Raw genomic sequence first — 21,873 nt, forward strand, 5'->3', positions numbered from 1 at the left:
CAAACCTAATACACCGACATTTAGCTCTTCAAACCAGTTAAATTTAAAGTTAAAATGGGATGCATTTCCTTGACAGCATGGATACTAGTCAAATTGCCTTCCACGTTCTGTTTTTAATGGTGCAACAACAAGCACAGACAGTTAAACAAAGTAGCTTATCCAAATCTACAGAAGCGACATGGTTAAGACCAGTTAATGTCACACTCTGGAAACAGTTTATAAAGACCCCTTTCATGAGTGAAGGTTAAAAGTTTAAAAAAAAAGGACAAGTTTAAACCATTTTAGACCCATTTACACCTGTATTTAGCATAGTCCACTTGTGATTGGACTGATAAACGCTTTAGTACCAGTTGTGTAAACAGGCCCTCAGACAGCAACTCAGGTGTGATACACCAGTTAAGGGACTAAACCAGCTTTTATTAAAGCTTCAGTCTACTTTTTAATAAACAAGAAAAAAGGCTGGTCACAATTTGGGATTAAAAAGGACAATGCAGGTTGAGACTGATTTCATTGCAGATGCAATGCTGTACTTGCATGACTTCGGGGGGGCTTTCTTACCAAAAAACAGAGGGACTTGGCATGCGTGAATATCAATACAAGCAGTTATGTTAGTCCAGCCATAAAGCCACAAGTAGAGACCAAAACAGATTTGATACCATTAAGAACAGGGACCCAGGTTAGCAACTGGAACTTGGCAAATAGGTCAGGTTTGGGCAGAAACTTGGCTTGTTTAGTTCAAGTCAAGCATAACCTTGAAGCAAAAAAGGGAACTCTGGTTTAGTAGTGTAGCCCAATAAATCAAACTGAGAACAGTCATGAAAGATCAATACCAAAGAGACAGTTGAGTTAAGAAGTTTATTAAAACTACTAAAGTCACATGACCAGGTTAACTTCTCCACTAGACACCACAGTTTGCCCACTAGAGATGGTCTTGACGTTAGCATCTCTTCCTGGAAAAGAAATGGTAGAATTGTGAGGCATTTAAAAAAAACAAATTCTCAAGGTTCCTGAAGTCAGTTTACAACAAGCACTCACTTTTCCTAGTGCAGCTTTGTTCACAGGAGCCAGAAGAGGGATGGCACACTGCTGTACTACAGTGGATGAAGATCTAACAGAGGGGGAAAGGGTTAAGCCACAGAAAGAAAAACACCTAATATTAAGGATTCAGGAAAAGCTGCAGAGCATACGGTTTCCTGTAGAGGAGCCAGTGATGCTGGGTCCACAAATGTGAACATCTTCACAACAAAGCGCTTGTAGTGGGTTGGGAACTGAAGACCAGAAGATCCAGCCACTGGAACCAATGTGGTCAGGTAACGGTCATCCTGGTAAGGGCATCTGAAAGGCAAAGAGGCAGTCAGAAATGCCTTACAGCGCACTAGATGGATAAAGACTGGCCTTACTCACCCATCAACCAGAAGGTCCCACTGGGGTAGACTGAGGGGACTGGGGGTTGATGTCGCCCAGCAATGTCCCAGCATTAGGACAATGTTGGGGTCGGTCCTCTCCAAAATGCGCACCTCAACATACACAGGCTCCCGCAGGACTTTTGTGACCGGATAATCAGCGTCACCGTAGTAGGACGTGTATGCCTCATCCCCTGAGAAAGAAAATCAGCGTTTAACCAGAAACTGCCGCAACCTGGAGTTTTAGAAAATACTCATGCATACTTGGACAGACACTTACCTTCAGCACAGCCTTTGGTGACACACTGACCATTTGCCAGTCTAAGCTCAACCCTGAGGGGTCCAGGAGCCGCTACTGGTGGAGGTGCAGGAACAGTGTTGACCTCCACAACCAGAGCTTCCACAGAAGTAGCAGAGTACCTACACTGGAAGAGAAGCCTAGACAACAAATAGTGAGCTTGTAGCCTTGTCAAGGATTAATATTTTTTTCTAAAAAAAATACCTACTCAAAATGGCTGTCCCTTGTGATGGAACCAAGTGGTCCGACACCCACTTCATACGAGGAGGTCATTCGGTTTTCATACACCACATATCCACCGTCCTCCTGCAAATAGTAACTGTTGGCATCCAGTCCATTCCAAGCCATGCAGAACAGAACCACAAGCAGCTACTCACCATCATGCTTGTGCCACATGCAGTGACAGGGAACTGGTATATAGCAAAGGAAGGTGTGGATCCCACAGGACTGCAAGATGGGTCATTTCCACCCAGGAGATGGACTGAATCCAGGCTCAAGCGAGGTAGTGTAACATCTCTAGCCACCACTACCACAAACTGACCATCTCTTATACACTGGACAGTCACTGGCACAAGAGCAGGTTATTACTGAGGAGTGGTTTAACGTGAACACCTTTACATTGACTCACTCTTACCTGCCCTCCCATAGTAACACTGCTGTCCGTTAAAGCAGCAGTTGATAGCTTCACACTCAGCACCACTGATACCAGGTGGGCCACATTGGATCTGCTCATAATCAGCTACAGCACATTTGTCAAGGGGCTCTGCCTGCGCCACTGGCTGCTTAGACTGAAACTGCTGAGGAAACTGTTGACTAGCTTGTTGTTGAACCTGCTGAGGAAACTGTTGACTAGCTTGTTGTTGAACCTGCTGGGGAAACTGTTGACTAGCTTGTTGTTGAACCTTCTGAGGAAACTGTTGACTAGCTTGCTGTTGAACAGCTTGCTGTTGAACCTTCTGAGGAAACTGTTGACTAGCTTGTTGTTGAACCTTCTGAGGAAACTGTTGACTAGCTTGCTGTTGAACCTTCAGAGGAAACTGTTGACTAGCTTGCTGTTGAACCTTCAGAGGAAACTGTTGACTAGCTAGCTGTTGAACCTTCTGAGGAAACCGTTGACTAGCTAGCTGTTGAACCTTCAGAGGAAACTGTTGACTAGCTTGCTGTTGAACCTTCTGAGGAAACTGTTGACTAGCTAGCTGTTGAACCTTCTGAGGAAACTGGTGACTAGCTTGTTTTTGAACCCGCTGATCAGTTTGCTTTAACATCGGAGCTTGAGGATACTGGGGCAGATTACTCCACTGTGGAACAGCATGACAAAAAGCACAAAACCACACACAAAGTGCCAGCAATTGAACAGCACAACAACTTCCTGCCATCGTTCAACAGCTAGTCACACTGTTGAGATGATGCCCTTTGGTCTTTTTGTATTCTACAGATTTTGTCTAATTAACGATAATCCCTCCCTCTTCATTAACAGTCATGATTCTCCAGACTTGCCCAAATGGGAGCTTATGCTACCAGAAAATTCTCATTGGTTCTCAAAATTATACGCATGTGATGTATCTTGACTCCAATTAGTCAGATGTGTCATATTGAAGACAAATAAAAAGGTTCATGCTCAGGTTTGCTACTAGAGCTTGCCCAAAGTACTTTGGCTAGATGTTTGGTGCATTCCGCTTCGCTTGTAGACATGCTGAAATATTAACTAGCATTACTACTTTTACAGTATCTTTATATGGCAGAAATAGTAAGAGTAGTCTGTAGTTCCAAATTTAGCAACACACTCACAAACCTCCCTAAGCACTTCCCCACGGGGCAATCCCTGTCGCCAGTTTGAAGTGTTCCATAAGTGGACAAGGAAGGTTTATGTGGACAGACCCTCGACTCCTTGATTATGACAGAGGGGACGAGTCTACTCATATATACTTAGCAGTGTTGGGAAATAACTTAACCCTAACCCTACATGTTAGGCGTGGCAAAATGGCTCGATAGCGCCACCTGCAAAACTTCAATTAAGCGTCATTCGCACTACGTTTCACATACAAGTATGAAATTCGGTACACACATGTCCAATACCTAAAAAAAGTCCCTGGAAGCAAAATCTGAAAACCCAACAGGAAATTAGATATTTGGAATTTTCTCTGCAAAATGTTTGCAGTTTTTGCCATTTCCAGACGTGGTACTTTGACAAACTCCTCCTAGAGATTTTATCAGATCAACATCATATTTGGTCAGTCTCATCTTGTTAGATGTTAAATTGTGAAGATCTTGAGTTTTCGCTGAAGGGCGTGTCCGTGGCTGGACAAAGTCTGATGTTTCACCATGAAACAGGAAGCTGTTGTAAGTCAGGCATACAATGTCCGATCTCCCCCAAACTTCACTTGTTTGATAAGAGTCCTGACCTAAACACATCTACATGCCAATATTCAGTTAGTCATAGCGCCACCTTCTGGCAGAAGGAAGTGTGGCACATTGAAGTGAGTTTGCCATATTTCTCCTATATTTACCCGCTTAAATGCATGTCGCCCACTATTCGCCGTTTTCCTGAGGCCACCAGGTGACGGTGCATGTGCGAGGGCCCTTTCATCGCTGCTTGCAGCTTTAATTATTATTGTGATTTAAATTATTGCCCCTGATTCAGTAAAGAACTCTTGTAATAAAGTTGCAGTTGTTGGGACAAAATTTAAGTATCAACGCCACTTAAAAAACGCCACTGATGTTCTCCGCGAACATCGTTCTGGGCTCCGGGCGGCAGAGAGGAAGTGGCGAAAAACTAAAAACACTACTGACCTGACCCTGTATCAGTCTCTCCTTGCTTCTTTCTCTGCTAATGTCTCCACTGCTAAATCTACATACTACCACAACAAAATCAACAACTGCTCTGACTCTCGTGCACTTTTCAGAACATTCTCTTCACTCCTTTGTCCTCCTCCCCCCCCTCCTTCATCAACTCTTACAGCTGGCGACTTTGCATCATTTTTCACAAATAAAATCTCCTCCATCAGCAGCCAATTCTCCGCACCACAAACCGACACGCACATCTCAACAACCATCACACATACGCTCCCCTCTTTTTCTCTGCTCTCTGAAGCTGACATCTCCAAACTCATCCTTTCCAACCACCCCACTACCTGTCCACTTGACCCTATCCCCAATCACCTCCTTCAGGCCATCTCTTCTTCTGTTACTCCTGCACTCACTCACATTGTCAACACCTCTCTTCACACCGGGACTTTCCCCACAGCATTTAAGCAGGCTCGGGTAACCCCACTGCTTAAGAAACCCTCTCTGAACCCAGCACTTTTAGAAAACTACAGACCGGTATCCCTTCTGCCTTTCATTGCAAAGACACTCGAGCGAGTTGTTTTTAACCAGCTCTCTACGTTTCTTGAACAGAACAACCTCCTGGATATCAACCAATCTGGCTTCAAAAGTGGCCACTCAACTGAGACTGCCCTGCTCTCGGTTACCGAAGCACTGAGACAGGCAAGAGCGGCTTCCAAATCCACAGTACTTATCTTACTGGATTTGTCTGCTGCTTTTGACACAGTTAACCACCAGATACTCCTGTCAACTCTCATGGAGATGGGCATCTCAGGAACTGCTCTCCAGTGGCTCAAGTCTTACCTCTCAGGTAGGTCCTTCAGAGTGTCATGGAGAGGTGAAGTGTCTAAGTCACATCATCTAGCCACTGGAGTACCCCAGGGCTCAGTGCTTGGACCACTTCTCTTCTCCATCTACATGTCATCACTGGGAACTGTCATTCAGAAACATGGCTTTTCCTATCATTGCTACGCTGACGACACTCAACTCTACTTCTCATTTCAACCAGATGATCCCACGGTTGGTGGTCGTATCGCTGCCTGCCTAACAGACATTTCTGCCTGGATGAAGGAACATCACCTGCAACTCAACCTTCCAAAGACAGAACTGCTTGTGGTCTCAGCCAACCCAGCACTTCATCATAATCTCTCCATTCAGCTAGGATCATCAACCATAACTCCGTCCAGGACAGCCAGGAATCTTGGAGTTGTGATTGATGATCAGCTAAAATTCACTGACCACATTACTGCAACATCCCGGTCCTGCAGATTTGCGTTATACAATATTAGGAGGATCAGACCCTTCCTATCAGAGCAGGCCACACAACTCCTGGTCCAAGCTCTTGTTCTCTCCAGACTGGACTACTGTAATGCTCTTCTAGCGGGCCTTCCGGCATGCACTATCAAACCCTTGCAACTGATCCAGAATGCAGCGGCAAGGGTGGTCTTTAACGAGCCGAAGAGAGCGCACGTCACGCCTCTCTTCATCAATCTCCACTGGCTGCCAATAGCTGCTCGCATCAAATTCAAGTCACTGGTGCTCGCCTTCAAAGCAACCACTGGCTCTGCACCAATATACCTAAACTCGCTTGTTCAGACTTACACACCCTCCAGGAGCTTACGGTCTGCCAGTGAACGACGCCTTGTAGTGCCATACCAAAGAGGCATGAAATCACTCTCACGGAGCTTTTCCTGGACTGCCCCCACCTGGTGGAATGACCTGCCTATCTCAATTCGAGCCGCCGAGTCTGTAGCCATTTTCAAAAAACGGCTAAAGACACGTCTTTTCCAGCAGCACCTAACCAATCAAGAATAGCACTTAACATTCCATTCGATTCATTTTCTGTCTGTCTAATTTATTTAAAAAACAAAAAAAAAAAAGTTGTGTGTTCTGTGTTAGATTAACTGAGACTTGTTACAGCACTTGCATACTGTAGCCCTTGACCGTTCTAGTTGCTTCTATTGCTCTCATTTGTAAGTCGCTTTGGATAAAAGCGTCTACTAAATGACTAAATGTAAATGTAAATGTAAAAAGGTGCACTCTAATCCTGTTTACATGAAATAAGCCGCTCGCACAGGTTTCATCTTACAGACCTGTTGCTATGACAGCAAGTTCAGGATGAGCTTCGAAGAACCAAACAATCAAAGATCATGCCAAATCACCAACAATCAAATCCAGCTAACGGAGTTGCGATGTACGAAGAACGGACCCCAGGTTTGATCTTACGGACCTGTTGCTATGACAGTAAGTCCAGTATAATCTGTGGCACACCGCGCCAGAGTAATTTCAGTTAAAAAGTACAGTATACACATTTTTATTTTACATTGAAAATGCCCAATCATTATATTAGATAAGACCCTATTCTTTATCTGAGATCATGCAGAGCCTCTGAAACTGTATTATTTGGACCTTTACCTGTTGGTTGCCACAGAAGTCCGTTATATGGAGAAAAATCCTGGAATGTTCTCTCAAAAATACCTTCATTTTTTTTTGACTGAAGAAAGGCATGAACATCTAGGATGAGAAGGGGTAAGTTCTAATTTTGAAGTGAACTAAGCCTTTAACACAGGGGAGATACAGATTTGACTTCCTTTTGGAGCTCGTCTCTAGCAGCCAGTCGATGAATTGCAGTTTAAGTCACTTCAGTGTTGGCTTCAAGAGAGACTGCAGGATGTTGCCTCTTAGCGTGACCCCCCAAAAGTATCTACCAAGCACCAGAAAGGATGTGATGCCATTGAAATGCCCTTTAGTGTTGTAACAGGCTTAGCCCTACAAAATATCAGTCCCCACACAGGCCAGTAGTAAAAGGCATTTTGTGGTGCATATTTGTACAGTCAAATCATGTAGATACGTTTAGTATTGTGCCAGTAAGGACCATACACAAATCTATTAAGATCACTTTTATTAAATCACGTGGCATTTCCAGTTATTTTTGGCCATGGTCCTTAACATTGATGGGGCCGACAGACGCCTTTTCCCATTGTAGATCTGATGAACAAATGATTAGTGAGAACTAAAGCCAGGAATGACAATAACAGTTATCAGAGTTAATCCATACCCGTAAGCAGCCGATCACTTCCACTTCTGACGCTACAAGTGGTGTCACAGCAGCCACACACCTGGTCAGAGTCATCTGCGGACACCCAACTGACAAGAAACACCCTCAGTTAATTTGACGACAACTAATTTACCTGTACACCCATCTAGCAGACAACATACCCATTAGCAGAGAATGAACAAGCTTTTTGCTCAGAACTTGAGGTTGTTGCAGCCGCCTTCAAAATGCATGTGATGTAGACCTGCAAAGACAATTGTTTGTTCACCATGGTAGCATATCATACAAAGAGTTGCACAACTAAAACACACGTACCAGTCCACTGTCTGCTTGCTGGAACCTGAACGCCTCTAGTTGAAACCGTAGCTTATCACCTTGAGTCCGAGGCATAAAGTGAGACGTGGAGCCTGTGAGCTTGGCATCAACCAGACACCTGTAAACAGAACCCAGTTAGAAACCCTGCAACCCTTCTGGAAGCTGGTATACATGAGGTAGCACCTCTTACCCATTATTCTCAATAAAGGAGTATCTGGGGACAGAAGCAACATCAGGGACTGCAGTAGCCACGCAGCTGTCCACAAACACACGGACGGGAACATGGCTGTACAAACGCACTGATGCTTCAAGATTGATCATGTCACCCAGGAAGTACTGGTTAGAAGGTCGCTCAAATATCCAGTCATCTGCAAAGAAAGAGTCTTAGCACAGGGTCACAAGCATGCCACAAATCAGTTTGGGATACACCAACCAGTCATGAGCTTGAGGGAGAAGACAAAGACTTCCTCTGCAACCTTAGTTGAGGCATATGGGATCCAAGTGGGCATTAAGGCATCGCTGCTCACATTATGTGTTCTGTAGGAGTTAAACAAGCGGTCATCTCATGCCCATAAATGGTGGGATCAGATCCAGCGAAGATCTTATCCAGATCCTACCTTGGATAATGACACTCGATACCAATCACCGCAATACTGCTCCTTACAATAGGAACACCATATGAAACCTCTTGTGGGGTGTAGATAATGTTGAAGGTATAGACAAGCTCATCCTCAGTCACCTAAAAAGAAAGTTAATTGAAAACGATCATGGATGTTTTTGAACTGTCCCTGTGAGTAACGGCAAAATAAAACCCCACCATTGATGTGCTGCTACATCCATGCAGTTCAGACTCAAAGATGAGCACTTGAGCAGAAGGATCCTCTCCAGTTGCAGTGCAGCCTCCCAGTGTAAAAGCAGAGGACAACAGTGGGTGCCCAGTCCCAAAGAAGTCCTTCATCACTTCCACATATACCGAGCTCTCTCCACACTGAGCAGCTACACTGTTGGCAGGGACAGGATGCGGCAACTCAAAAGGAACGTCGGGTTGCTGTGGTTCCTCTGGTAGACTTGGAAAGCTCCACGTCAGTTTTGCCACTGGACCCTGCAACAGCTCTTTTGATTGAACACCCATAAGATCTTGAGAAGGCTTTCCAAAGTCAGGAAACGTTTGTGGTGCAAATCCAGGTTTACTGGGAACCACAGACATCCTGGAATCAGCCTGTTGAGAAGCTTGAGCCAATGTCCTAGGCCTAAACTCACTTGGACTGCGATTATGTGCTGCTCTTGCTCTCCATTGTGCATCAGAAAATCCAAGAGCAAGAATAAACACCAATCCAAATCCAACCTGCCAAAACCCCATTATTGCCAAGCTTGTTTCAACAACACTTTCGGGTGCTACCATCCAAATTTATACAGATGTAAATCAGCATGGCTCCACCTTTCTCATGACAGGCATCATTTTTCTCTGCACCTGCCAATTTACTCAATCAATATATCACAGGTGTAAGTCATTGATTGTTTATCACTCAGGATCAAATGAAGTATCAAATAAGGGCAGGTTATTAGTAGCTAAACCAAATGATTTCTTATTTTCAAGAATTCTCTGAAACACAAACAACCAAGTCTTTTTTGCGTCTTCCTTTTTTATTAATTCAGAAACATGGCCACAGACAGAATTGTACACTAGAGTATCCAAAATAATAAAGTTGAGAATGTTTATAGTCAGGTTTAGAGTGTAAGAAAACGTTCTTCCCTCACATTGACAGCAATCTTAACAAGCCGGAACTGAAATGGAGCAATTTTGAATAAAAGGATAAAATGAAGTACCAAATAAGGGCAGGTTATTAGTAGCTAAACCAAAATGATTTCTTGTTTTAAATATCAAAATGACAGATCTGGGGTCCATTCTTCGTACCTCTCTTAATACATCTGAGATGATTTGACAGATCCCAGATCTTCTAATCATGATAACTGATCTCTGGCTAATTTGGTTCTTCAAACGAATTTGCGGATTGGATTAAAATATCTGGATTAAGTTATCTAAGGCTCCGTCCACACGAAGCCAGAGCTTTCCCTATCCGATCTTTTTTTCCCCCCTCGTTTCACGAAATATCTGTGTACACACGAGAGCATTGAAAAGACTCAAAACGATGTAGTATACATGCCAGGTCAGTATGTGGCGCTGTAATCCTGCCACAGAAATACACTGAAAACAGAGAAGAAGAGTTGTGGCTGAAAGGGGTACAGCAACGGTCGTAAGTGAGACAAAATCTCACAACTAAATAACAATAAATAAATGTGCTACTTACCAGATTAACGCTTACACCTACCCCAACCCTAAACCTAACTTTACAATAATGCAAATACAGTAATTAAATGACGCAATGCCCAGTGCCCTGAAATTAATGCACTGCTCAGAGTAACTGTACAGCATGTGTGTAAGACTGCAATAACATTATAAAGTCATTATTCTATCAAAAATAAATCTCTGTTTCTAATATTATTTTGAAATACATTTTTAGGGCCCGAGCACCAATGGTGTGAGGACCCTATTGGAATTGCTCAGCCTATCATTCTTCTTCTCCCAAATAAATCACATTTTTGAGGGCCTAAACATGCTCGAAATCTCATGAAACTTTGCACACGCGTCAAAAGTGGTGAAAATGTACAACCAATATGGGTTTCAGAATTAGGCGTGGCAAAATGGCCCGATAGCGCCACCTACAAAAAATCAATTAAGCGCCGTTCGAGCTACGTTTCACGTACGAGTATGAAATTCGGTAGACACATGTAAAAGCCCAATACCTACAAAAAAGACCTTGGGGGGCAAAACCTGAAAACCCCAACAGGAAGTGTGATATATTGAATTTTCTCTGCAAAATTTTTGCCATTTCCAGACCTTGTACATTAACGATCTACTCCTAGAGATTTAATCAGATCAACATCATATTTGCACAGTCTAATCTAAAGGCCTTGGTGATGTTAAATTGCGAAGATCTTGAGTTTTCCCTGAAGGGCGTGTCAGTGGCGGCCTCACAAAATTCGATGGTTCGCCATAAAACAGGAAGTTGTTGTAACTCGGGCATACAATGTCCGATCTGCCCCAAACTTCAGATGTTTGATAAGAGTCCTGGCCTGAAGACATGGCAAAATGGCTCGATAGCGCCACCTACAACATTTCAACAAAGTGCCCCTCCCGCTACGTTTCACGTACAGGTATGAAATTCGGTACACACATGTAACAGCCCAATACCGACAAGAAACCTCCTGGTATTGAAACAGACATTCACTTTTGTCCACTTGCCCTCAGCTTCTGATTCTTTAACATCAGCAGTTTATGCAACTGGCCACAGACCTACGTTTTCTCCAATTTTCCCCCAAAATGTCTCTAGGAAAAATGTGATACAAAGAGCAAGAAGAGTTAACAGGACTAAGACTTAAGTTAATGATGGGACACTAAAATGGACAAATATCATAGACCCCATTTGGAAATGTTTATTTCACAAACCTAATACACCGACATTTAGCTCTTCAAACCAGTTAAATTTAAAGTTAAAATGGGATGCATTTCCTTGACAGCATGGATACTAGTCAAATTGCCTTCCACGTTCTGTTTTTAATGGTGCAACAACAAGCACAGACAGTTAAACAAAGTAGCTTATCCAAATCTACAGAAGCGACATGGTTAAGACCAGTTAATGTCACACTCTGGAAACAGTTTATAAAGACCCCTTTCATGAGTGAAGGTTAAAAGTTTTAAAAAAAAGGACAAGTTTAAACCATTTTAGACCCATTTACACCTGTATTTAGCATAGTCCACTTGTGATTGGACTGATAAACGCTTTAGTACCAGTTGTGTAAACAGGCCCTCAGACAGCAACTCAGGTGTGATACACCAGTTAAGGGACTAAACCAGCTTTTATTAAAGCTTCAGTCTACTTTTTAATAAACAAGAAAAAAGGCTGGTCACAATTTGGGATTAAAAAGGACAATGCAGGTTGAGACTGATTTCATTGCAGATGCAATGCTGTACTTGCATGACTTCGGGGGGGCTTTCTTACCAAAAAACAGAGGGACTTGGCATGCGTGAATATCAATACAAGCAGTTATGTTAGTCCAGCCATAAAGCCACAAGTAGAGACCAAAACAGATTTGATACCATTAAGAACAGGGACCCAGGTTAGCAACTGGAACTTGGCAAATAGGTCAGGTTTGGGCAGAAACTTGGCTTGTTTAGTTCAAGTCAAGCATAACCTTGAAGCAAAAAAGGGAACTCTGGTTTAGTAGTGTAGCCCAATAAATCAAACTGAGAACAGTCATGAAAGATCAATACCAAAGAGACAGTTGAGTTAAGAAGTTTATTAAAACTACTAAAGTCACATGACCAGGTTAACTTCTCCACTAGACACCACAGTTTGCCCACTAGAGATGGTCTTGACGTTAGCATCTCTTCCTGGAAAAGAAATGGTAGAATTGTGAGGCATTTAAAAAAAACAAATTCTCAAGGTTCCTGAAGTCAGTTTACAACAAGCACTCACTTTTCCTAGTGCAGCTTTGCTCACAGGAGCCAGAAGAGGGATGGCACACTGCTGTACTACAGTGGATGAAGATCTAACAGAGGGGGAAAGGGTTAAGCCACAGAAAGAAAAACACCTAATATTAAGGATTCAGGAAAAGCTGCAGAGCATACGGTTTCCTGTAGAGGAGCCAGTGATGCTGGGTCCACAAATGTGAACATCTTCACAACAAAGCGCTTGTAGTGGGTTGGGAACTGAAGACCAGAAGATCCAGCCACTGGAACCAATGTGGTCAGGTAACGGTCATCCTGGTAAGGGCATCTGAAAGGCAAAGAGGCAGTCAGAAATGCCTTACAGCGCACTAGATGGATAAAGACTGGCCTTACTCACCCATCAACCAGAAGGTCCCACTGGGGTAGACTGAGGGGACTGGGGGTTGATGTCGCCCAGCAATGTCCCAGCATTAGGACAATGTTGGGGTCGGTCCTCTCCAAAATGCGCACCTCAACATACACAGGCTCCCGCAGGACTTTTGTGACCGGATAATCAGCGTCACCGTAGTAGGACGTGTATGCCTCATCCCCTGAGAAAGAAAATCAGCGTTTAACCAGAAACTGCCGCAACCTGGAGTTTTAGAAAATACTCATGCATACTTGGACAGACACTTACCTTCAGCACAGCCTTTGGTGACACACTGACCATTTGCCAGTCTAAGCTCAACCCTGAGGGGTCCAGGAGCCGCTACTGGTGGAGGTGCAGGAACAGTGTTGACCTCCACAACCAGAGCTTCCACAGAAGTAGCAGAGTACCTACACTGGAAGAGAAGCCTAGACAACAAATAGTGAGCTTGTAGCCTTGTCAAGGATTAATATTTTTTTCTAAAAAAAATACCTACTCAAAATGGCTGTCCCTTGTGATGGAACCAAGTGGTCCGACACCCACTTCATACGAGGAGGTCATTCGGTTTTCATACACCACATATCCACCGTCCTCCTGCAAATAGTAACTGTTGGCATCCAGTCCATTCCAAGCCATGCAGAACAGAACCACAAGCAGCTACTCACCATCATGCTTGTGCCACATGCAGTGACAGGGAACTGGTATATAGCAAAGGAAGGTGTGGATCCCACAGGACTGCAAGATGGGTCATTTCCACCCAGGAGATGGACTGAATCCAGGCTCAAGCGAGGTAGTGTAACATCTCTAGCCACCACTACCACAAACTGACCATCTCTTATACACTGGACAGTCACTGGCACAAGAGCAGGTTATTACTGAGGAGTGGTTTAACGTGAACACCTTTACATTGACTCACTCTTACCTGCCCTCCCATAGTAACACTGCTGTCCGTTAAAGCAGCAGTTGATAGCTTCACACTCAGCACCACTGATACCAGGTGGGCCACATTGGATCTGCTCATAATCAGCTACAGCACATTTGTCAAGGGGCTCTGCCTGCGCCACTGGCTGCTTAGACTGAAACTGCTGAGGAAACTGTTGACTAGCTTGTTGTTGAACCTGCTGAGGAAACTGTTGACTAGCTTGTTGTTGAACCTGCTGGGGAAACTGTTGACTAGCTTGTTGTTGAACCTTCTGAGGAAACTGTTGACTAGCTTGCTGTTGAACAGCTTGCTGTTGAACCTTCTGAGGAAACTGTTGACTAGCTTGTTGTTGAACCTTCTGAGGAAACTGTTGACTAGCTTGCTGTTGAACCTTCAGAGGAAACTGTTGACTAGCTTGCTGTTGAACCTTCAGAGGAAACTGTTGACTAGCTAGCTGTTGAACCTTCTGAGGAAACCGTTGACTAGCTAGCTGTTGAACCTTCAGAGGAAACTGTTGACTAGCTTGCTGTTGAACCTTCTGAGGAAACTGTTGACTAGCTAGCTGTTGAACCTTCTGAGGAAACTGGTGACTAGCTTGTTTTTGAACCCGCTGATCAGTTTGCTTTAACATCGGAGCTTGAGGATACTGGGGCAGATTACTCCACTGTGGAACAGCATGACAAAAAGCACAAAACCACACACAAAGTGCCAGCAATTGAACAGCACAACAACTTCCTGCCATCGTTCAACAGCTAGTCACACTGTTGAGATGATGCCCTTTGGTCTTTTTGTATTCTACAGATTTTGTCTAATTAACGATAATCCCTCCCTCTTCATTAACAGTCATGATTCTCCAGACTTGCCCAAATGGGAGCTTATGCTACCAGAAAATTCTCATTGGTTCTCAAAATTATACGCATGTGATGTATCTTGACTCCAATTAGTCAGATGTGTCATATTGAAGACAAATAAAAAGGTTCATGCTCAGGTTTGCTACTAGAGCTTGCCCAAAGTACTTTGGCTAGATGTTTGGTGCATTCCGCTTCGCTTGTAGACATGCTGAAATATTAACTAGCATTACTACTTTTACAGTATCTTTATATGGCAGAAATAGTAAGAGTAGTCTGTAGTTCCAAATTTAGCAACACACTCACAAACCTCCCTAAGCACTTCCCCACGGGGCAATCCCTGTCGCCAGTTTGAAGTGTTCCATAAGTGGACAAGGAAGGTTTATGTGGACAGACCCTCGACTCCTTGATTATGACAGAGGGGACGAGTCTACTCATATATACTTAGCAGTGTTGGGAAATAACTTAACCCTAACCCTACATGTTAGGCGTGGCAAAATGGCTCGATAGCGCCACCTGCAAAACTTCAATTAAGCGTCATTCGCACTACGTTTCACATACAAGTATGAAATTCGGTACACACATGTCCAATACCTAAAAAAAGTCCCTGGAAGCAAAATCTGAAAACCCAACAGGAAATTAGATATTTGGAATTTTCTCTGCAAAATGTTTGCAGTTTTTGCCATTTCCAGACGTGGTACTTTGACAAACTCCTCCTAGAGATTTTATCAGATCAACATCATATTTGGTCAGTCTCATCTTGTTAGATGTTAAATTGTGAAGATCTTGAGTTTTCGCTGAAGGGCGTGTCCGTGGCTGGACAAAGTCTGATGTTTCACCATGAAACAGGAAGCTGTTGTAAGTCAGGCATACAATGTCCGATCTCCCCCAAACTTCACTTGTTTGATAAGAGTCCTGACCTAAACACATCTACATGCCAATATTCAGTTAGTCATAGCGCCACCTTCTGGCAGAAGGAAGTGTGGCACATTGAAGTGAGTTTGCCATATTTCTCCTATATTTACCCGCTTAAATGCATGTCGCCCACTATTCGCCGTTTTCCTGAGGCCACCAGGTGACGGTGCATGTGCGAGGGCCCTTTCATCGCTGCTTGCAGCTTTAATTATTATTGTGATTTAAATTATTGCCCCTGATTCAGTAAAGAACTCTTGTAATAAAGTTGCAGTTGTTGGGACAAAATTTAAGTATCAACGCCACTTAAAAAACGCCACTGATGTTCTCCGCGAACATCGTTCTGGGCTCCGGGCGGCAGAGAGGAAGTGGCGAAAAACTAAAAACACTACTGACCTGACCCTGTATCAGTCTCTCCTTGCTTCTTTCTCTGCTAATGTCTCCACTGCTAAATCTACATACTACCACAACAAAATCAACAACTGCTCTGACTCTCGTGCACTTTTCAGAACATTCTCTTCACTCCTTTGTCCTCCTCCCCCCCCTCCTTCATCAACTCTTACAGCTGGCGACTTTGCATCATTTTTCACAAATAAAATCTCCTCCATCAGCAGCCAATTCTCCGCACCACAAACCGACACGCACATCTCAACAACCATCACACATACGCTCCCCTCTTTTTCTCTGCTCTCTGAAGCTGACATCTCCAAACTCATCCTTTCCAACCACCCCACTACCTGTCCACTTGACCCTATCCCCACTCACCTCCTTCAGGCCATCTCTTCTTCTGTTACTCCTGCACTCACTCACATTGTCAACACCTCTCTTCACACCGGGACTTTCCCCACAGCATTTAAGCAGGCTCGGGTAACCCCACTGCTTAAGAAACCCTCTCTGAACCCAGCACTTTTAGAAAACTACAGACCGGTATCCCTTCTGCCTTTCATTGCAAAGACACTCGAGCGAGTTGTTTTTAACCAGCTCTCTACGTTTCTTGAACAGAACAACCTCCTGGATATCAACCAATCTGGCTTCAAAAGTGGCCACTCAACTGAGACTGCCCTGCTCTCGGTTACCGAAGCACTGAGACAGGCAAGAGCGGCTTCCAAATCCACAGTACTTATCTTACTGGATTTGTCTGCTGCTTTTGACACAGTTAACCACCAGATACTCCTGTCAACTCTCATGGAGATGGGCATCTCAGGAACTGCTCTCCAGTGGCTCAAGTCTTACCTCTCAGGTAGGTCCTTCAGAGTGTCATGGAGAGGTGAAGTGTCTAAGTCACATCATCTAGCCACTGGAGTACCCCAGGGCTCAGTGCTTGGACCACTTCTCTTCTCCATCTACATGTCATCACTGGGAACTGTCATTCAGAAACATGGCTTTTCCTATCATTGCTACGCTGACGACACTCAACTCTACTTCTCATTTCAACCAGATGATCCCACGGTTGGTGGTCGTATCGCTGCCTGCCTAACAGACATTTCTGCCTGGATGAAGGAACATCACCTGCAACTCAACCTTCCAAAGACAGAACTGCTTGTGGTCTCAGCCAACCCAGCACTTCATCATAATCTCTCCATTCAGCTAGGATCATCAACCATAACTCCGTCCAGGACAGCCAGGAATCTTGGAGTTGTGATTGATGATCAGCTAAAATTCACTGACCACATTACTGCAACATCCCGGTCCTGCAGATTTGCGTTATACAATATTAGGAGGATCAGACCCTTCCTATCAGAGCAGGCCACACAACTCCTGGTCCAAGCTCTTGTTCTCTCCAGACTGGACTACTGTAATGCTCTTCTAGCGGGCCTTCCGGCATGCACTATCAAACCCTTGCAACTGATCCAGAATGCAGCGGCAAGGGTGGTCTTTAACGAGCCGAAGAGAGCGCACGTCACGCCTCTCTTCATCAATCTCCACTGGCTGCCAATAGCTGCTCGCATCAAATTCAATTCACTGGTGCTCGCCTTCAAAGCAACCACTGGCTCTGCACCAATATACCTAAACTCGCTTGTTCAGACTTACACACCCTCCAGGAGCTTACGGTCTGCCAGTGAACGACGCCTTGTAGTGCCATACCAAAGAGGCATGAAATCACTCTCACGGAGCTTTTCCTGGACTGCCCCCACCTGGTGGAATGACCTGCCTATCTCAATTCGAGCCGCCGAGTCTGTAGCCATTTTCAAAAAACGGCTAAAGACACGTCTTTTCCAGCAGCACCTAACCAATCAAGAATAGCACTTAACATTCCATTCGATTCATTTTCTGTCTGTCTAATTTATTTAAAAAAAAAAAAAAAAAAAGTTGTGTGTTCTGTGTTAGATTAACTGAGACTTGTTACAGCACTTGCATACTGTAGCCCTTGACCGTTCTAGTTGCTTCTATTGCTCTCATTTGTAAGTCGCTTTGGATAAAAGCGTCTACTAAATGACTAAATGTAAATGTAAATGTAAAAAGGTGCACTCTAATCCTGTTTACATGAAATAAGCCGCTCGCACAGGTTTCATCTTACAGACCTGTTGCTATGACAGCAAGTTCAGGATGAGCTTCGAAGAACCAAACAATCAAAGATCATGCCAAATCACCAACAATCAAATCCAGCTAACGGAGTTGCGATGTACGAAGAACGGACCCCAGGTTTGATCTTACGGACCTGTTGCTATGACAGTAAGTCCAGTATAATCTGTGGCACACCGCGCCAGAGTAATTTCAGTTAAAAAGTACAGTATACACATTTTTATTTTACATTGAAAATGCCCAATCATTATATTAGATAAGACCCTATTCTTTATCTGAGATCATGCAGAGCCTCTGAAACTGTATTATTTGGACCTTTACCTGTTGGTTGCCACAGAAGTCCGTTATATGGAGAAAAATCCTGGAATGTTCTCTCAAAAATACCTTCATTTTTTTTTGACTGAAGAAAGGCATGAACATCTAGGATGAGAAGGGGTAAGTTCTAATTTTGAAGTGAACTAAGCCTTTAACACAGGGGAGATACAGATTTGACTTCCTTTTGGAGCTCGTCTCTAGCAGCCAGTCGATGAATTGCAGTTTAAGTCACTTCAGTGTTGGCTTCAAGAGAGACTGCAGGATGTTGCCTCTTAGCGTGACCCCCCAAAAGTATCTACCAAGCACCAGAAAGGATGTGATGCCATTGAAATGCCCTTTAGTGTTGTAACAGGCTTAGCCCTACAAAATATCAGTCCCCACACAGGCCAGTAGTAAAAGGCATTTTGTGGTGCATATTTGTACAGTCAAATCATGTAGATACGTTTAGTATTGTGCCAGTAAGGACCATACACAAATCTATTAAGATCACTTTTATTAAATCACGTGGCATTTCCAGTTATTTTTGGCCATGGTCCTTAACATTGATGGGGCCGACAGACGCCTTTTCCCATTGTAGATCTGATGAACAAATGATTAGTGAGAACTAAAGCCAGGAATGACAATAACAGTTATCAGAGTTAATCCATACCCGTAAGCAGCCGATCACTTCCACTTCTGACGCTACAAGTGGTGTCACAGCAGCCACACACCTGGTCAGAGTCATCTGCGGACACCCAACTGACAAGAAACACCCTCAGTTAATTTGACGACAACTAATTTACCTGTACACCCATCTAGCAGACAACATACCCATTAGCAGAGAATGAACAAGCTTTTTGCTCAGAACTTGAGGTTGTTGCAGCCGCCTTCAAAATGCATGTGATGTAGACCTGCAAAGACAATTGTTTGTTCACCATGGTAGCATATCATACAAAGAGTTGCACAACTAAAACACACGTACCAGTCCACTGTCTGCTTGCTGGAACCTGAACGCCTCTAGTTGAAACCGTAGCTTATCACCTTGAGTCCGAGGCATAAAGTGAGACGTGGAGCCTGTGAGCTTGGCATCAACCAGACACCTGTAAACAGAACCCAGTTAGAAACCCTGCAACCCTTCTGGAAGCTGGTATACATGAGGTAGCACCTCTTACCCATTATTCTCAATAAAGGAGTATCTGGGGACAGAAGCAACATCAGGGACTGCAGTAGCCACGCAGCTGTCCACAAACACACGGACGGGAACATGGCTGTACAAACGCACTGATGCTTCAAGATTGATCATGTCACCCAGGAAGTACTGGTTAGAAGGTCGCTCAAATATCCAGTCATCTGCAAAGAAAGAGTCTTAGCACAGGGTCACAAGCATGCCACAAATCAGTTTGGGATACACCAACCAGTCATGAGCTTGAGGGAGAAGACAAAGACTTCCTCTGCAACCTTAGTTGAGGCATATGGGATCCAAGTGGGCATTAAGGCATCGCTGCTCACATTATGTGTTCTGTAGGAGTTAAACAAGCGGTCATCTCATGCCCATAAATGGTGGGATCAGATCCAGCGAAGATCTTATCCAGATCCTACCTTGGATAATGACACTCGATACCAATCACCGCAATACTGCTCCTTACAATAGGAACACCATATGAAACCTCTTGTGGGGTGTAGATAATGTTGAAGGTATAGACAAGCTCATCCTCAGTCACCTAAAAAGAAAGTTAATTGAAAACGATCATGGATGTTTTTGAACTGTCCCTGTGAGTAACGGCAAAATAAAACCCCACCATTGATGTGCTGCTACATCCATGCAGTTCAGACTCAAAGATGAGCACTTGAGCAGAAGGATCCTCTCCAGTTGCAGTGCAGCCTCCCAGTGTAAAAGCAGAGGACAACAGTGGGTGCCCAGTCCCAAAGAAGTCCTTCATCACTTCCACATATACCGAGCTCTCTCCACACTGAGCAGCTACACTGTTGGCAGGGACAGGATGCGGCAACTCAAAAGGAACGTCGGGTTGCTGTGGTTCCTCTGGTAGACTTGGAAAGCTCCACGTCAGTTTTGCCACTGGACCCTGCAACAGCTCTTTTGATTGAACACCCATAAGATCTTGAGAAGGCTTTCCAAAGTCAGGAAACGTTTGTGGTGCAAATCCAGGTTTACTGGGAACCACAGACATCCTGGAATCAGCCTGTTGAGAAGCTTGAGCCAATGTCCTAGGCCTAAACTCACTTGGACTGCGATTATGTGCTGCTCTTGCTCTCCATTGTGCATCAGAAAATCCAAGAGCAAGAATAAACACCAATCCAAATCCAACCTGCCAAAACCCCATTATTGCCAAGCTTGTTTCAACAACACTTTCGGGTGCTACCATCCAAATTTATACAGATGTAAATCAGCATGGCTCCACCTTTCTCATGACAGGCATCATTTTTCTCTGCACCTGCCAATTTACTCAATCAATATATCACAGGTGTAAGTCATTGATTGTTTATCACTCAGGATCAAATGAAGTATCAAATAAGGGCAGGTTATTAGTAGCTAAACCAAATGATTTCTTATTTTCAAGAATTCTCTGAAACACAAACAACCAAGTCTTTTTTGCGTCTTCCTTTTTTATTAATTCAGAAACATGGCCACAGACAGAATTGTACACTAGAGTATCCAAAATAATAAAGTTGAGAATGTTTATAGTCAGGTTTAGAGTGTAAGAAAACGTTCTTCCCTCACATTGACAGCAATCTTAACAAGCCGGAACTGAAATGGAGCAATTTTGAATAAAAGGATAAAATGAAGTACCAAATAAGGGCAGGTTATTAGTAGCTAAACCAAAATGATTTCTTGTTTTAAATATCAAAATGACAGATCTGGGGTCCATTCTTCGTACCTCTCTTAATACATCTGAGATGATTTGACAGATCCCAGATCTTCTAATCATGATAACTGATCTCTGGCTAATTTGGTTCTTCAAACGAATTTGCGGATTGGATTAAAATATCTGGATTAAGTTATCTAAGGCTCCGTCCACACGAAGCCAGAGCTTTCCCTATCCGATCTTTTTTTCCCCCCTCGTTTCAAGAAATATCATTGAAAATAGCATTGAAAAGACTCAAAACGATGTAGTATACATGCCAGGTCAGTATGTGGCGCTGTAATCCTGCCACAGAAATACACTGAAAACAGAGAAGAAGAGTTGTGGCTGAAAGGGGTACAGCAACGGTCGTAAGTGAGACAAAATCTCACAACTAAATAACAATAAATAAATGTGCTACTTACCAGATTAACGCTTACACCTACCCCAACCCTAAACCTAACTTTACAATAATGCAAATACAGTAATTAAATGACGCAATGCCCAGTGCCCTGAAATTAATGCACTGCTCAGAGTAACTGTACAGCATGTGTGTAAGACTGCAATAACATTATAAAGTCATTATTCTATCAAAAATAAATCTCTGTTTCTAATATTATTTTGAAATACATTTTTAGGGCCCGAGCACCAATGGTGTGAGGACCCTATTGGAATTGCTCAGCCTATTATTCTTCTTCTCCCA

General features: G+C 43.7%; 5 protein-coding genes across 5 annotated transcripts; 1 reads left to right on the forward strand and 4 right to left on the reverse strand.

The window, feature by feature from the left end:
- Positions 1–1,018: 1,018 nt before the first annotated feature.
- Positions 1,019–2,966, reverse strand: LOC307140105 (zona pellucida sperm-binding protein 4-like; the record flags this gene model as incomplete). Its single annotated transcript, XM_079839349.1, has 8 exons — positions 1,019–1,108; positions 1,188–1,335; positions 1,405–1,597; positions 1,684–1,841; positions 1,910–2,007; positions 2,079–2,266; positions 2,336–2,426; positions 2,907–2,966. The coding sequence occupies 8 exons, from the start codon at positions 2,964–2,966 to the stop codon at positions 1,019–1,021; spliced, it is 1,026 nt and encodes a 341-aa protein (XP_079695475.1).
- A 2,136-nt stretch (positions 2,967–5,102) lies between these two features.
- Positions 5,103–6,385, forward strand: LOC307140189 (uncharacterized protein). The gene is made up of 2 exons (XM_079839485.1): positions 5,103–5,335; positions 5,534–6,385. The coding sequence occupies exons 1-2, from the start codon at positions 5,281–5,283 to the stop codon at positions 6,337–6,339; spliced, it is 861 nt and encodes a 286-aa protein (XP_079695611.1). The 5' UTR covers positions 5,103–5,280; the 3' UTR covers positions 6,340–6,385.
- Positions 6,386–7,571: 1,186 nt separating this feature from the next.
- Positions 7,572–9,101, reverse strand: LOC307140106 (zona pellucida sperm-binding protein 3-like; the record flags this gene model as incomplete). Its single annotated transcript, XM_079839350.1, has 7 exons — positions 7,572–7,671; positions 7,744–7,823; positions 7,895–8,012; positions 8,085–8,262; positions 8,328–8,431; positions 8,512–8,633; positions 8,712–9,101. The coding sequence occupies 7 exons, from the start codon at positions 9,099–9,101 to the stop codon at positions 7,572–7,574; spliced, it is 1,092 nt and encodes a 363-aa protein (XP_079695476.1).
- Positions 9,102–12,415: 3,314 nt separating this feature from the next.
- Positions 12,416–14,363, reverse strand: LOC307140107 (zona pellucida sperm-binding protein 4-like; the record flags this gene model as incomplete). Its single annotated transcript, XM_079839351.1, has 8 exons — positions 12,416–12,505; positions 12,585–12,732; positions 12,802–12,994; positions 13,081–13,238; positions 13,307–13,404; positions 13,476–13,663; positions 13,733–13,823; positions 14,304–14,363. 8 exons carry the CDS (start codon positions 14,361–14,363, stop codon positions 12,416–12,418), a joined length of 1,026 nt encoding a protein of 341 aa, XP_079695477.1.
- Positions 14,364–18,968: 4,605 nt separating this feature from the next.
- Positions 18,969–20,498, reverse strand: LOC307140108 (zona pellucida sperm-binding protein 3-like; the record flags this gene model as incomplete). The annotated part of the gene is made up of 7 exons (XM_079839352.1): positions 18,969–19,068; positions 19,141–19,220; positions 19,292–19,409; positions 19,482–19,659; positions 19,725–19,828; positions 19,909–20,030; positions 20,109–20,498. 7 exons carry the CDS (start codon positions 20,496–20,498, stop codon positions 18,969–18,971), a joined length of 1,092 nt encoding a protein of 363 aa, XP_079695478.1.
- Positions 20,499–21,873: the final 1,375 nt, after the last annotated feature.

This window comes from Gobio gobio (assembly GCF_949357685.1).
Source record: "Gobio gobio genome assembly, chromosome: 16".
NCBI lineage: Eukaryota > Metazoa > Chordata > Actinopteri > Cypriniformes > Gobionidae > Gobio > Gobio gobio.

Bases quoted from the DNA above. Each gene is read 5' to 3' on its own strand.
- LOC307140189 (XM_079839485.1), top strand. From the start codon at position 5,281: ATGGAGATGGGCATCTCAGGAACTGCTCTCCAGTGGCTCAAGTCTTAC. The intron at 5,336-5,533 runs GTAGGTCCTTCA...CATTTCAACCAG, and splicing joins GCTCAAGTCTTACCTCTCAG to ATGATCCCACGGTTGGTGGT.